Source organism: Kogia breviceps, chromosome 8, assembly GCF_026419965.1.
Source record: "Kogia breviceps isolate mKogBre1 chromosome 8, mKogBre1 haplotype 1, whole genome shotgun sequence".
Classification (NCBI taxonomy): domain Eukaryota; kingdom Metazoa; phylum Chordata; class Mammalia; order Artiodactyla; family Physeteridae; genus Kogia; species Kogia breviceps.
The window spans coordinates 77,784,753-77,801,824 of record NC_081317.1 but is presented as its reverse complement, the minus strand read 5'-3'; the positions used below and the strand labels follow the sequence as shown (position 1 = coordinate 77,801,824).

The 17,072-nt window shown below is 38.7% G+C and overlaps 1 protein-coding gene and 1 long non-coding RNA gene across 2 annotated transcripts in view; one reads left to right on the top strand and one right to left on the bottom strand.

Annotated features, from left to right (window-relative positions):
• LOC136794607 (uncharacterized) overlaps positions 1 to 17,072 on the top strand; it is a 44,165-nt gene that overhangs the window by 18,914 nt on the left and 8,179 nt on the right. The window contains exons 4-5 of the long non-coding RNA XR_010841602.1: positions 13,992 to 14,198; positions 15,281 to 15,353. This is a non-coding gene — a long non-coding RNA (uncharacterized lncRNA). The remainder of the gene's footprint in view (positions 1 to 13,991; positions 14,199 to 15,280; positions 15,354 to 17,072) is intronic.
• RORB (RAR related orphan receptor B) overlaps positions 6,700 to 17,072 on the bottom strand; it is a 180,654-nt gene continuing 170,281 nt past the window's right edge. Inside the window, exon 10 of the mRNA XM_059071636.2 lies at positions 6,700 to 9,885. Within this exon, the coding sequence (XP_058927619.1) occupies positions 9,730 to 9,885 (156 nt within the window). The 3' untranslated portion in view covers positions 6,700 to 9,729. The remainder of the gene's footprint in view (positions 9,886 to 17,072) is intronic.

The window sequence follows — 17,072 nt, the reverse complement described above, 5'->3', positions numbered from 1 at the left end:
CTTTTATAGTTATTTGTATTAGTTTTCACCCTTTTGTATACCCACCTTTCTTGGACCTAGAGCATAGATTACGTAAGGGCAGAGTCTATATCTGTCATACTTCACAATTGTATTCCCAGCACATAGTGTCTGGCATATATTAGTGGAAATAAATATTTGTTGATAAATGTTTGTTGCAGTATCTGATAGGAAAACAGATTAGAGATTTTCTTGGACTCCTTTCACATTTGTGTCAGGACTGCGAAGTGTTTCCCAACCTGGTTTCCCTTTCCCATGGGCACACAAGTAGACTACATTTCCCATAACCTTTACTGTTATGTGGTTCTGTGAGATTAATTCCGATTCATGGAATGTGGGTAGGCCTGGCCCATCCAAACCTACTGTGTAATCCTGCAAGCTTTCTCTGGTTTCCCTCATCTGTGGCCACATGCAAAGTATCCAGTGACTAAGATGACATTTGGCCCACTGTTATGACTGCGGCAACGGGAACACATGGTCACAGCTATAATGGGTTCAATCTCTTAAAAAGTAGTACCTTCTCTAAAATTTCTTGCTTGTGCAGTGATATAGCTCAAGAATTAATCATTTCTTCAGATTCTCTTCTTTTTGACTGAGACTTTGTCATCTGATGTAATCAGACTGGGAGATTTGAGAGGGACATGGCAAGTCCAGGCTTTTTAGCCACTCAGGCTCCTTCCCTTATTGCTTGTGGTAAAATATTTGGAGAAAGGAAGGGAAAGAGCATTTTTCCAATGCCCTTTGCCAGTGGGCTACCATTTCCCCTCTCATTTCTTACGCTAAAAGCATGTCTATATCTGGTGCCTCTGCTGTAGGATGATTTGCTCAAGGGCAAAACCAGTGATATGACAGGGAATAGATAGTAGGGAAGCTAAAATTACAAAAGGAGAAGGGACCCCAATACATAGTTGCCACATTTGTTGAATGCTTGCACTGTGCCATGCCCTATTCCACGAACTTGGGAGATTTAAGATCTGTGAGACATAGCCATCAAGAATTCTGTAGTCTCTTAGAATAATCTTTATTCAATCACTTAAGCTTAGCAAGTTCAAGTGTGGAAAACAGAGAAAACTTTTATAGTATGGTGGCTTGGTAATCTGAGGCACCTTCCTACCAAGATGGCATTAGAGGGTTTGCTTCACTTCTACCTTATCTTCATTTTGGTCAAGGAGCTGCTGCCACTGGAGTATGAGGCCAAACCCTGACTACTCCTTTGATACCTGAAATGCCTCATGCACATGAGCCTAGTGTGATTATGGGAACATGTTACCAGTTTTTACTCTTCAATAAAGAAGAGGATCTATGAATGAAACAAAGCTTTGTGCACAAAAAGGGCTTAATTCATAATTTTGGTAACACTATCAAAGGTTAATAATTGTCATCTTATATGGTTCAACCTAAATTTTAAAAATGGTAAATTTCATCTTGAGTTTCAATGCTGCTTAAATCTAGGTTTCTGAAAAAAGTTTAGATGATTTTATAGTAAAGAATTCTGTGACCTATTGGTGACAATTGACATGAGCCTGGGATAGGTTGTGTTGATATACTTGATGTCTCTGGTCACTTGAAGACCATCTTAGAAACCAAGGGACACAAGTGGTGGTCTAACAGAAACATCAGTGTAGTTCGGTTTCAGGTCCACAGGGGATCTGGATGTTTTGAGCTGAGAAGTTGCTTGAAACATATATACTGCAAGGGTTTCTACTGGTTCCAAAGACTAAATTTGGGAGAGACTCTACAGAAAGCTGTCTGATGCTCATCCTGTCATATGGGCCAGTAGTTTTAGTTTTAAAATCTATTAAATCTTGCTTTAAACTACTTTTCTGAGACATCTCAGCTCTAGGGACCCCAACCTGCAACAACTACCAAGCACCTGAAAAATTGCCATCACCTCTTAGAACTGCTTTTTAAAACACATCAGTGAGTCTGTGATTATCTTCAATCGCTTCTGACTACAGCCTCAAATAAGACTCAGAGCATTCATATGTTGGTGAGCATTGATTTTGGTGTTGGAGCAGCTCGGTGATGATTTGTTTTAAAAAAAAAATCAGACCTAGAGACTTAATCAGTAATTATTATCTGAAAACTTTCATGTATTTCAAACCTGCTGTAACTTATTTCAACAGCCGAGGAGTTGCTTATGATTCTGCTAGCAGGGGCTTTGTTTTGTGAAAGTTCTAGGAAAGGAGGGCTATTAGCTTTATTTTACTTATTGTCTTTGAGAGTGTTGCTCTCATTTTAATTGCAACTTGGTAAGCTCTTTGGCTAGAATGAAGCCTGGGTCTTTTCTCAATGAGCATTTCTAACTCAGGCCAAGTCCACGAGGACACAAGAATTCCAGAAAAAAATTACCCAGTATTTACTAGAAAAAGGGCAACTCTGTAAGTTGGAACCCATGGAATAATGTTTTCAAAGCCAAATCTATCTTCTTCACAGCCTCCTTGTTTCCTGTGTAAGAAAAAGAAAACGAGGCAAGACTTTTTTTCTTTTCCTTCTTTTAATTTTGTTCAGCATTAAAGGAGGGAACTTCATAAACATTGATTGTCATTTACAGAAAACATTCAGAAATCATGTGTGCATTATCAGGGAATGCTAACAGTATTCAACTAATAATTTACAGGACATAAAATAAGGACAAAAACCTATTACATTCTAAAGTAATATAAAACTCTGTTTTTAATTGTTAGGGAGTGCTGTTTTATTCTAGCATATTTATAATAAAAAAACTCAATGCTTACTTCCTAAATGACTCAGGCTGCAGTTTTACTCACGTACACAGAAATTAGGCCTTACATGTTAAACAAGGAGAGAGAGATCAGAAAATTGTAGATTTTAAAACTATATATGTCACTGGGTTTATTTGTAGTTTGCCTTTTGCCTCTATAGGCCAATAATAATACATGTAATAATGTAATTAAGCTCCAGAAAAATCAAAGACTATAGGAGGCATTATTCCTTTAAAAAAGAATAATTATTATGCTTTTTAGAGCGCATATTTTATTTTACATACGTCTGGCAATGCACCTGGTGCGTGTTGCCAGCAATGACGTGCATGCTAGTAAGAGACACAAGCTGCACATTCAAGGTGCGGTAGTGGTCGGTAGGTACAGCTAAGCCCCAAACAGCACATGGTTTCAACGCTGGAGGACACAGCGCTGGTCTCCACTTTACACGCATAAGCTGGAGCTAAGGTTAAAAACATTAAATCTCTGAATGTTGGAAGTATATGAAAATCATTTCTCTCAACCCTAAAAGCAAGGAATTCTTGTCAGGGATTTCAAAAATATTGGAAAGTCTCATTTAAATCTAAATATCTTTTTTTAAAATTATAAATCGGTCATCATAAAATACTAGCCTTTTAAACATGTATTTGGGATGCAGGAAAAGCATCAGGTTCATCAGACTTGCTCCTGCCTGTGTTGTTACAGCTCATGACACCTTCAATTTTCCTCCCTCTCAGTCTCTCCCAACCCTCCCCCAGGTTCTTGACAACATTTATTTGGTAAAGGTCAGTTATGGCTTCAGCGAATGAGTGGTCTGACCTTGGGGTTATTAATACGAAATAAATGTGTACAAAAATATTTTGTTTATCAGAAAGCAGAGTTTGTTTTCCTTAAGCTATTCCATGCAGAAAGGATATGGACTAAGCCATTTGCTATGAGGAAAGAGGACTTAGGCAACATTTTTTTTTTTAACTTTCCTTTTTCAAGTTGTCTAGTTCAGATAGAGTTTGCAGGTCTTAGGCCAATCTTCAATACAGATTCTTTGGAGCAGATTTAATTGACAGCCCTGTCCCTTTCTCAGCTGTCTTATAAAAAGAAGTGTACACTTAACACCAATGACCAGTCAAGATGCTTAAACTGTTACAACCAGTTTCTGAGAAGTACGTAACAAGCAGAAAGGAAGCAAGTACATATTCGCTCTTTGTTGGTTTTTCCCCCTCTAAAAAAATCGTTACAAAGTCTTATGCTTAAACAGAGACATAGAAAAATCAGTGTATTCACTGTCTCTGGTTATTTACAGAAAAAATTACAGAGACAGCATACATTGTATTAGACCTTCCACAAGCATATATTAAAAGTAATTACATTTGAAAAAATATTTTTATTTTTCCTCTACATTTCTACAATACATACTCAGTTTTCTATAGGTGTAGTTTTCATTACTGTGTGTGTGTGTGTGTGTGTGTGTGTGTGTGTGTGTGTTAATCAGATGAAGCAGACAGTACTGTGCCTGGAGATGGGATTTGGAGCTTCTCAGACATACCTAGTGTGTGTCTGCATCTGGTCGTAACCCAGGCGGGCAAATGCCCTCCATCAGCCGCTGCCCGAAGAGAATGGTTTAATAGAAGGATCATGCTGCCCAGCAGGGATGCACATTCCCTGCGCTTCCCTCAACTGGGCTTATTCAATTCCGGTAAACTTGTGCTTTATTTTTGGCCATAAGAACAATCACTGAGCTGCTCTGTCTGATCCACTGGAGGTTGTGCTTACAGTCATGCAGGAGGCAAAGATTACTATGGCCGGTTCACTTCGGAGGAATTTCAGCAGCTTGGGAAAAAAGTGCACCAACAGACAACCCCCATCCACTGCAAAGGGGTCTATGGTCCCGCACTTCATAACAATGGAGGACTATGCTATTGTGATTATCTAATGAATTCTTTAGCTACAACCAAGGGAAAAGTAAGAACTCGTAGATAATGAAACCACACATCTAAAGAAACACACAGACTCAAAAGCATAAAAATCGTGCATTGCACTTTCAGAAAAAAAGTGGCAAGAAACCTTACCACCTGGCTCTATGAAGCTGGGAGTTTGGGCAAAACGGATGGAAGTGTCTTTTATAAGCCATCATTAAATTATTTTCATTTTTAGACTGTTTGCCATTTTTAAAGCTGACCTCTTACTATATATTCTAGCAATGATGGTCAAATATGAAAACAAAATTGAGAATCAGAAGAGCAAGATCTCCTGATCCCTAACCCCGCGACTGATATCATCCAGAGTTGTATCTGGCCAGACTTGCTCCAGCCAAACAGGCCCCTAGATCGGATTTTGCTTTAAACCAGGGGTTGCAAATCATGGACTGCCTTCTGCCCAGAGACATATTTGTTTGGTCTGCACTAAGCTCTGAATCAACTGACATTTACAACTCAAGAGACTGCATAAGATTTAGAAACTTTAGCAATACTTCAGCTTTAACTGACTGTTGGATGCCCCTTTTCATTGGGGCATTTCCTTGCTAGCTTGCCACCAGTCTACTTCACTCATTTGCATCAACTCCCTGGCCCTTTTAGACTTTGGAATTTTTAACCTTTGTTTTAAATGAACATGTACCTCTGGTCCTGAGACACTCCCCTACCACCAACCCCAAATGGTTGTCAACTCTTGTCTAAAGACCCACGTGGTTTCCCATATCAGGTTGCTGCTTGCACTAGCAGTTGGGAACAGAAAATCAAATACCACTTCACCTAAAGCAGATGGTGGGCCTTTCCCTCTTTTCAGAGGGACTTTGTGCAAAGTTTGACTACAGATGCACACTTCAAAGTTATTGCTGTTCTCTTGAACGGTGGTTCTGTCTGGGCACAGACATCCTTGCCTGAATTTACTGTCAATCATAGTAACCCACTGGAAACTAAAGTTTACAAAGAAAAAAGAATCGTGAAAAAGTTATTTCTTCTAATTTCCAATAGCAGTAGAATTTTTCCTTGCTTCTATAATAAATGGAAACAAAGAACATGGAACAAAACTGACATCATTTGCAGCTGACTGATGTTTTTGAAAAAAGCTGTTAAATTGCGTCCTTGGGACACAAGAATTGCTTTTGCAGTCAAGTCTGGTACCCATGCGACTGTAGAAAGTGAGCCTGAGTTGACTATCCATGTGCGAGGTTTCCTCCAAGCAGTTGAGCTTGACTGCGTGAAGTTATGTGTTGAACAGGCAGCTACAATAGGAAATGAACTGATGCCTCCCTGGCACCTACTGTTAATATCCGGAGTCTCTTAGAGTCTATCAAAGAAGTCTACCCAAGAGAGCACTATATTCTCTGTTTTTACCTACTCAGTGGTCCTTTAGTCCAGAGCCCTGAAGACACTATTAAAACAAGGGAAATCCAGAAAGGGTGTGTTTGTCGAATACATCTCCACCCTCAGCTTTCAGTCTTTGGGGATAAAAGAGCTGCAGAAAAAGGAATACAAAGAGGACCTGAGTCATGGAGAGTTGGGGCAGATGTGAGATGTTAAGCCGGATGTGGAATCCCTTATTCTCCTATATTGCCTCCAAAATTTGCCTTTCTTTTTACAGACCACAGGTCACCTCCGTTGTCAGGTTCATCGAATGCTACTGAGATGGCTTGCTCAGGACTTGTATAGGAAGCTTGGGTTCTCTGGGAGAGACATATTCCTATAGATGGGGCAGCTGTATCATTTGGCTCTCAGCAGATTTTAGAAAATGAGACTAAATTATTCCTACTCATGAGCAACTTTTCAGCAAGTCCAAATAGTAAAAGTAAATTCAGTTTACAACATGAAGTTACTGCTTGTTGGTCTGAAAGCCTTGTCAGAGAGGTTCTCTCACTGGCATATTTAATTTATGCCATTTACATTTTGTTGTCATTTTCCTGTTTTGTTTTTTTTTTCTTCCTTCTTGGTGTACTTTTTTTTTCTTTTTTTTCTTTTTTTTTAAAAAACAAAACATCCCTGAGTGAATACAGTGCAACATCTGCATCAAGCAGTGATTGTCATTTACGAAGTTTGAAGTGAAAAGTACAGATCCTGGGTCCTTTCTTCCAGTGCACATTTTATCATGAATGTGTTGCAACCACTCATGAGTCTTCATGGGGCGGGGACAAAGATTGCGTGTGGTAAGGAAAGTTGTTCTTAACTGAAATTTCAAAGTACCTCGAGAGGCAGTTACAGGAGATGTTCAAAGGGCAGCTTTTAAAGGTGCTTTGTTACCACTGAAAACATGACTTGGCTCTCTTTCAAGGGACAGATTTGGCAACTGTGGCGAAAAATGGAAATCTCTTTTCTCAACTGAACGGGTATGAGTGTGTACTGGTTTCCACTGTTTTGTTCTGGTTCAGTTGCTAGCTGTTTCCTGTCCCCTAGCTTCAAAAGGTTCATGCCCTCCCAGTGAAATGCTTGCACTAGTGGAAACGACACAAATTCAAATCCAGTACCTCCTGAGGCAAATGTGGGGAACAATCTTTTTCCTATATCACCCATGGGACAGGGGAGGAGATATTCTCAGCCACTTCATCAATTGAGCCAATTTAAACCCTCTAAGGTAAACTGGAGGAAACAAATGGTTCCCTTTGCAACTGAGCAGGAATTACAGGCTGACAATTGGAAACACTAGGCCAACAGAACAATGAAAACAAAGTTTGACATAAGTTCAAAGCTCAAAGGGAAACACCAAGTAGACACATTAAGCATCGCCTATCACAAGCCAATCATAAAACATACATTGCATTTGGAAACAGTTTGGTTTAATTGAGTGCCTTCCATTACCCTGTTTTCCTAGCAATCAGTAAAGTAATCTTTCCATTAGAAGGAAATATGACTCTTGGAATTAATTCTTTATACAAAGAGCTAGCAGGAGTGACATTTACACCAAAAAGAACTGAGTCCCTGTAGCAGCATAATAAGCAGTCTACAGCTGTCTTCTTAGACACTGAAGGTAATTTGGTTCAGTGTAGTTAAATTAATTGAATATAACGGTAGTTGAGAAAGAGATTCATTATGTTAAAGCCTTTTTGTTTTTCCCTCTTGGTTTGGAATTCATCAATCATGATGTGGGCAAAGGCTCTGTTTTTTAAAAGCAAAGACTAACACTACTGTTTGATCATCAGTTTACAGTTGTGTGGCATCATGGAGATGGTGCTCAATCATCTAACTTCAGGAAAGCATAAGAGATAAAAAAAAAAAAATCAAAGTTTCCACTGATGGAAACTTCACAAAGCAGGTGTGCATTTGTGTGTGTGTGTGTGTGTGTTGGACAAGGAGAAAAGGGCAGGTCTTCATGAGTTGATGGCCAGACTACACTTAGAGGAGATCATAATTTTCATTGTTTTATACATTAAGCTCTTCTCTAGCTCCCTTTTAAAAAATCTTATTTTGGATCAAATGAGACCAAAGGCATAAGGCCTCCAGAACACAGGCAGAACAAACTCCCTGGAATTTATGCTTTTCTGGTGATTGCTTTGATTGGTGAGCAAGTGGAGAAGTGAGGAAGTACTAGGAAATCCAAATTGTCTAATCCTGATCTCACCTCTTGCATTCTGTACTTTTAAAAGTTGCTAAAAAAATAATCCCCGGCTAGATGGATGATGCAATTTCACACGGCACAGGAAATAGTTTTGGCTTTGAGGTGTATTAGTTCTGTAGAATAACCCAGATCTTTTATTCTTATCTATCAAGGTTTTGCTATATTTTTATAATACAGCATTTTGGAGTTGAAAAAATTAGAGACCCCAGACTAGAAGGATGTAGAAAGTCCTGCCTCCCCCTTTATTGCTGCTTTCTCTAACAAAGTTATTAAAGAGAATGAACATAAAGAACTACTTCTTTACTTTGTATATTCTCTTTCTTCCTCTTCTTTGAAAAAAAAATAAATGGTTAGAGAGAAAAATGTTTACATGAAATGGCATTAGGACCCTGGGCTCTGACCTACTCTTTTCCTCTAATTTTATTAGCAAAAATTGCTGGTGGTCATAATCTACAGACTGTATTTCTCTGTTAAAGATACAATAAGCACCAAAATGAAGGTTCTTTCACAACTTGAAGTCCAAAGAAAAAAAACTGTTTTATGTGTCCTGGTGGAAATATCTATTGTTTGGTCAAAAAAGCCCTGGACTCCACAATGTTATCTGTGGCCTAATTCTTAAAACAGGAAAATGGCTCCAAATACTTATTTTTTTTTTTCCAGTATGTACCATCTTGACAAGGCTTTGATGTCATTGATCGAAACAGAGTTTTTATACAAAGATCATGCATTATATTTATTCCTTTGTAGAATTTCTGAATTGGTACCATTCTGCTATTAACTATAGATGAAAACTCTGGCTGGGAAAACAAAATCCTGATTGTCTAACATAAAGGTAACATATAACACAAGGTAAATAACATAATAGTGCCTGACTGAACCTCCTTTGCTAGTAGATATGGTATTTTAAGCCACAGTGCATGTGCATGTATAAGTAATAGTCATATATAATATTCTCAGATATTATATACTCATTACATACATGCACAGTGCTTTCCAAGACAGCTACAAATTTATACATGCATCAACTATCTAAAAACATAGAAATCGTTAAGCCTATTAAGTGGAATTTTCTTAAATTATATTTGAACAATCAACAGGAAAAGTAATCATGTAAAGTACTGCTCTGTTCTCGTATATATCTACAATAAAATTCTATAAACAGTTGTCTCCCCAAACATACCTGAATAAAATTAAAAAAAAGATAACACCCAGTGTCCTATATTTGTATATTTATGGTCATTTCAAAAACAAACAAACAAATAAAAGAGCCCCACTCAGGTGCATATTTACATTCTTCAAACTGTAGCGGTGAAAAATAATTGTATTAAGTGCAGGACATTCCTAATGTTGCAGTAGTGACATTTTCCTTAAGTCTTCATGAACACATTGCTTTTGTCTTAATGGTGCTGCATTCCATGACTATGAGACAGTTCGCTCGTCACCTTCACTTGCAGACGGTGGCACAGTCAGGATTAAAGAGCTCCTTGTATAACGGAGGAAAGAGTGTATTCACTATGTCTGGATGCGATTGCTTAAATACCTGCAGCTTCTCCCCGTGCAAGTTGCAAACTGCCGTGATGGTTGGTATCTTGGCTATTAACTGCAGAGTGGAGAGACAGGGAAGGAGACAAAGGGGGAAGCTCATTAGTGCTCTGTCTCCTGAATCAGTGTCCTTCCTGGCCTCAGATGAAGGGAACTGGCTTTGGAAAAAGATGTTCAAGAAGAAAGAAGGCTCACTTTCAGCTTCTCCTTTAGAACAAAACAAAACAAAACACCTCCCTCCCTGACACTCTAACGAGAAAATAAAGAGAAGGAAAGGAAGCAGGACCAAGCTTCCTAATTCACTGTTCTTATATAAAGTAGATATGGGAGGTAGTTTAGTTTAATCGTTAGGAGGGGTGCTCTCTCGGCAGGCTGACTGAGTCGGAATCCTGGTTCTAAAATAGCTAAGTGGCCGTGTGGTTGTGACATCCTCTATGTCTCAGTTTTCTCATTTGTAAAATGGGCTTACTCATAGCGCGTACTTCATTGCGTTGTTGTGTAAACTGAGTGAGGAAATTCGTATGAAAGTGTTAAGAATACTGTAGGCATGAAATACAATTGTTAGCTAATATTATTATCTATCATTTCCCATAGATTTTTTTATGATGTGAATATCAGATTTTTTAGTTTTGGAAGGTGACAGTGTTAGGAAGGTGTAACCTAAATCATATGAGGTGTAATTCACAACGATCTGGACTGCCCTTCTGTCAAGGTCACTAGCTTGCCAGTAGCTCTCTAATCCTTTCCCACCGTAATGAGTAAAATGAAACCTATATTTAATCAAGGAAGAATTTGGGAAGTCACTGGCACTCAGCTTCCTTAAGGAAGTGTTTCAAAAACTCATGGGAGAATATCCACTTACAGTTGTTAGGTTTTGATATATAGTATCATGTAGAATGTAATTTTTTGAGTTTAAATACCCAGAAGACAGTGTTTTAATAATTTAAAATATCCACAGTTTGTTAAATGCTATATAGGTCTTAGGTTCTGAACAATTCTAGCTTTTGACACACTTATAATTTTGGAACACTTAGAATCCATCATTTAGTGTCAAAATTGCTTAAAACCAAATGTCATTGTGATCAAATTACTGTGGGAATAAGAAATGTTCTCATATAGATAATACTTTTACAAGCGATAAGCTTGATAGTTCATACCGCTGACCAAGGGTACACTTGAAAGTGATGATAAAATTAAGTAAAACCCATCTAATCACCAATTAGGTTCACTGTGCTCCCTGCCCTATTCAATAATAAGAAACCATTTCAGCCTTTGAAGTAAAGGAGGAAATAGATAATTAGTTACTTTGTGGCTTTTCAAAATCAGAAATTTCCACTCTTTTATTAACTTTCCTTTTAACAACTAATGACTATATAACCACAATATAAGCAACTTTAAAAATAGCATCAGGATTAGACTTGTTGACATATTCATTAAAGGGATCTAGAACACATAAAGAAGTATGGGGTTCAGACTTTCTAGTTCCACTGCTATTTAATGATAGGGGTAGAAATGAAAAAAAAAATCACAAAATCTTTATAGAATGGATGTTAAATTTTAGACTGAGAATCAGGACTTTCTCTCCAACATTATGAGGTATTTAAACTGGTAGCAGACACTTCTGCTAGACACCAGAATTCACAAAACAGTACTGTTGTTGCTTATAATTTATGGGGGAAGACAGATGAATAAAGTGACCACACAGTCAAAAGCATACCGAAAAACTGGTGAGTGCCATGAAGGAATGATGCTAGGACAAGTGGTAGATAATAGAATGCTCTGACTGCTTCAAGGCAGGTACTTCTGAGAAAGGGCCATTTAAGCTGGTCTCTGAAGGGAGAGGGAGAGCTAACTAGACACTGGGGCTGGGGGTACATAATATGTTCCAGGATCATCGGTGCTATTAGAACTGAAGGAAGTTCACTGTCGCTGGAGCTGTGGGTGAGCATGTTCAAGGATAAAGCTGGGGAGGCTGCTTGGTCAGATTATGCTAGGTCTCATAGTCTCTGCTAAGGTCTTTCGAAGGGTTTTAAGAAAAATTATCAGAATCTCATTCTGAAACATTCCCTTTGAGTCCAGGGTGGAAAGCCGTGTCTTTTCTATATTTTCATAGGTAAAGAGTGTACAAGTGTCCACTTTAACTAGAGTCCTTTGGGAAATTATTCAAGCTTTCTTAACCAGCTGGTTCACACAGAAGGAGACTGCAACAATTTCGGAACACTTCTTGCACATTACAATTCTCCCTGAAATAGCTACTGAACGCGGCAGAGAGACTTTGAAAGCTTTCTATAATCATCTGCAGTTGAATTGATTATGTGTGGAGCTCCTAAAACATCCAGATGATGCAACTCTATAATGCTTGTCAATCTTTGGTGTGCACAGAACCATTGGAGTGCTTCCTAAAAATGCAGATTACGGGATCCACTCCTAGGGATTCTGTTTCACGAAATCTAGGTGTGGAGCTCAGATTTCATGTTTGAAACAAATATCCTGAGGATGCTGGTGTACTGGGTCCATAGAACAGACTTTGAGAAATGCTGTTTAAGAGGTTCGAATCTCATAAATTTACAACTGTTTTTCAAAGTAAATTCTTTGATGAGTAAATTCTTTATTGTATTAGAAATAGTCCCGGTAACGGGGTGTCAAGTTAGCTTCTTTTCAGGAGGCCGATAAAAAAGTTATCATATAAGAGAGGGAAGGTTTCATTTGCTTGGTTCTATTAGTTTGGTGAGAGACAAATAATGAAATTTCCTGAGTTCCCTATGAGACACAAATACTACATAAAGAGAATTAGTCTAGTGATAAAAATAGGGGCTTTCAAGCCTGACTGTCTGGGTCTGAATCCCAGACTTGCTATTTACAGCTGTGTGATCTTGGGCAAGTCACTTAATCTCTCAGCTTCCATATCTGTCATATGTCAATTATGACAGTCCTTATCTCCGAGGGTTGTTATAAGAGTTAAATGAGTCAACACAAACTATCTATAGAGTGCCTGGCCCATCCTGGCAATATCTGTGTTAGATGTCATGTGTCATTCCTACATAATGCTTCCCTCAAGGAGGGAAATAGTCAAGGTCATGCTTGTTCAGCCAAATAACATGGAGGGCAAGAAACCAGCTTAGCCGCTAACCAAACACCCCAAATTGAATCTCTGTATATTGTGGGTTAATGCATGGGGAAAACCAGCCATTTACTTTTATTGAAACGAAAAGCAACATCATATCGATTTTCATTTTCTTGTAGCAATTAAAGTAAGTTGCTCATTTAGTAAACTGATTCATAAAGTAGAATTCTATGTATTACAATTCTTAAAGCAGTTTTATGCTCCTTTAGAGAATGGTTGGTTGAAAAATTAAATGTATTAGAGGATGGCCAAAATCATTCCAGTTGTTCATTTATTGGAAATATTTAACCACGTGTTTGGTTTGGGAAAGTAAATATGGACTCCTGCTTCTTTCCTTCCCCAAACTAGGTTTAAGAAAGTCTGGTTCAGGATCTAGTTCCCTCTTTTAGGGGATTTCATTCCTTTCCCTGTTGCTCATCTGTAGAATGGGTTGAACGGTGACAAATGCTTTTTGTTATAGAGCATTGGGACCACTTGAGCAAAGAACAGGGAAAAAAACAAAGAGCTTCCCCAACCTCTGTGCTCTCAGGAGGGGCTGATTTTAAGGCATCCAATTAGCTGTGGGAATAGAAGTGCTGACAGGGGCATCCATCACTCTGGAGGCACCATGGGCCAGGAGGAAGCAGCGGCAGCACTTGTCAGAGCCCAGAAGGGCCTGGTGGAGGAAGCATCAGGCAGTCACTTACTGCTCATTAATACTATGTACTGCAGCTGGGGGACCCCCAAGTCAAAGGGAGCTCAGAGCAGCCTCAGCAGCAGTTAATGGCTCAACAACTTTTTAAACAGCTGGGGTGGTGATCCAGAAGCACTTGGAGATGGAGGGGGTAGTCGATTTCAAATCATCATGAAATTTCTTCATGTTTAAATAATCCCCATAGCAGGAGTAGACAGACGGTCTATAAAAAGGCATTTTCACACTCATCTCTCTCTTACGATAAACATTTCTTGTAAGAAGGAAGCTTTAGCTTATACCTACAGGGGTCTACAAGAAGAAAAAGCAGCTGTTGGAGAAGAGATAATAATCCTATGCTTCTTTCCAGAGGGTGGTTTTATGAGAAAGTCCACAATTTTATAACTGGTACATTTGATGTTGGAAGAATGGAACATGCAGAGGTGAAAACTAAGGATTGTGTTCATGTGGGCTTCCAGGCCATCAAGATGCCCTCCAACCTGAAGCAGGAAGTGAACAATGGCTTGATCAAAGTGGAAGAAACTTCAGAAGCACTGATAAAGACCGGACACATTAAGTGAGATTACATACATCCATTTCTCTTGTCCACTCCCTTCTTTGTTTGTTTGTTTTTGGCTGTGCGGCATGTGGGATTTTAGTTCCTTGACCAGGGGTTGAACCTGTGCCCCCTGCAGTGGAAGCACAGAGTCCTGACCACTGGACCTCCAGGAAATTCCCCTCTCACTTCTTTTTTGGGGTTTTGTTCAGCGAAACCTAGACACTTGGCCTAGATTTCTAATACTGAATTGGAGATATCTGTTCAGGTCACAGCCCTCTCGCACCATCCATACTCCATGCTGGCATCCATGCTGTATGGCATGTTTTCTCAGGGAATGGCTGACTAAAGTGGAAGTGGACATTAGGTTTAACTGGGGTTGGAATTTGGAATCAGACGGTGAGCCAGCAAGTTACTTTCTAAATGTAGCAGAAACTATGAGTGACCTAAGGAGCTAAGAGCTATCCATATTTCAGGGAAGCAGAGAAAACTGGTGTTCAGAGAGGGAGAAGAATAAAGTAGATACATAAAGAGAGATAAACTTGTGAGATGGAGAATTCTGAAGGCTTCCTAATTCCTTGTCCTAGTGTTTCCTGAATGGGGGCTGAATTTTTTACCTTAGATGAGATTTCTCTCCATTAGTTTATTTTATTATTTTCTTTTTGCTTTACCTGGTGTGAGTTGGTTCCTGTTACGTGTAACCCAAGAGTCCTAACTGATCCATCGACTTGCAACTTGATGAGTGAGGAGAAACATCAAAACCTCTCTTCTTATTATAGAACATTAGTTCGATGGACAACCCTTGAAATTTCTGGGTGTTGGACCTGTAGTGTATGTCAGCAAACTATAAATGGCTAAAATGGATTGACACAATCTGGTCTCTCACAGGAATCCCTCAAGGAAACCACTAAAGGGCCAAGACCATGTGTTATTTGCCTTTCCCGTCTTTGCATCTGGCATACAGTACATAATATACATGTAGGTTGAAGTAGAAAACTATTCCATGAGAAAGCTATGTTTCTTGAGTATCGATTTGGAATTTAAAAACTTGGATAATCTATTGAACTGTTTTTTATAATTTTGACTCTTGCATTATTTTACAGTGTATATACCATGTGAGGAAACCTGAGCAGGGCTTCTGGAGTGCCCAGTTTTACATGGGCAGTGGTTACACGGGTATGTTAACTTTGTGATGATTCACTGAACTAAATACTTACGATTTAAGAACTTCCAGCATGTATGTTATACTTTAAGAAAGTATAGAAAATTTAAATGTAAAACAAATTCCTAATCAAATATGAAGGGGAACAAGGAGGCTCAGACCACAAGGCCACATCATCTGAACTAGGACCCCTTAAGTGCTGACTGGACAGACTGTGTTGTTTAAGATTAAACTGATGAATCCCTGTAGGCCCACCTAGTAGAAATTCTAATGTGACACCTAGTGTCCTGAATGAAGAATAAGCAGGCTTCAGGCATAAACATCCCATTATTAATCATGACATAGTCTCTTTAGATCTCACTGAGCAAGCAATGAAAATCAATGTAAAGGACCCTTGGCAGTTTTCACTAATCTCTCAATCAGTGCTTGCTCCGTAGACCCTATCTGTGAGTCAACATGACCGTTTTTTTTTTTTTTTTTTTTTTTTCTCTAAATCTGTATCTTAATAGCACGAGTAAAGTGAGAGTGACCAGGAGTGATTTCTTTCAGGTAATATTTCAATTATTAACGTGTAAAATAGGGCTGTGTAAGCCTTCCCTCTTCTAAGCTTTTATTTAGTAACCTGGCACTGTTACAGTAGAAAGACAAATTCCCCTTGTTGATGATGCAGTTTTGTTATTGTTATGCTAGAAACGGAAAGCCTGATGGGAATGCTGACCCCTGGACAGAGGCTTTATAAACAGTGTATGCTTCACAGCTTTGGGATTGGAATATCACCCTAAATTCAATTACCATAGTACTAATTGAATCTGCTAGACTTGTAGAAATCTATTTATTCACTTAGAGTAGCGGCAGAACATCTAAAGAGTCCTTAAAACTGTCCCATGGGATGGAGCACTGGAAGGCAGAAGAAGACATCAGAAGGAACCTTTGTTTTTCTCTTTTAGAGTCAAAGAATATTATACTGAAGGGAACTTAACGACCAGCCAGTCCCACCTCCTCATTTCAGAGACAAGAAAACTGAAGCCCAGAAAACAGATGGGCTGCCTCCCCCAGTCATATGGCTTAAAAATATATATGTATACATGCATATACATATACACATACATTCTATACATATTACATGTATATGTATTTTTTTCCACGAGCTTTAGTGAAAGTGACCAGCGTTACCTCATTTCCTCGCTTCTCAACTCCAGGATCCAGCCAAATCTAACTATTATTCATAGCCTCCGTATACCTTATACTTTCTTACATCTATATCATTGCCCCCATATCTTGGAATGTCATACTCCACCTCCCTAAACCCCTAACTTCCATCTTTTGAAATAGTTATCATTCATCAGTGATTAGCTCAAATATACCCATTTCTTGGATAAACATTTCCCTGCCGAAACAAAATTTCTTCTGTCCACAGCAACTACGACAACAGCACTTACATACTATCTGTGATGAACCATGCAGCTTACTTATATTTGATGTCACTTAGTCCTTAAAATAACCATATGACATTGATACTATCTTTAATCACATTTTACAAATGAGGAAACTGAGGCACAGAGAGGTTAAGTCCCTTGTCCAAGGTGACTAAGCAGCCAGTGGTTCTGATGGTTTATTATAAATATGCTACATGTTATTATTATGGTCATGAGGAGAAGAAACTAGACTCTTTAATAGTTTTTTTTTTTTTTTTTTTTTACCCCAAACAAACAAACAAACTGATTAACATATAG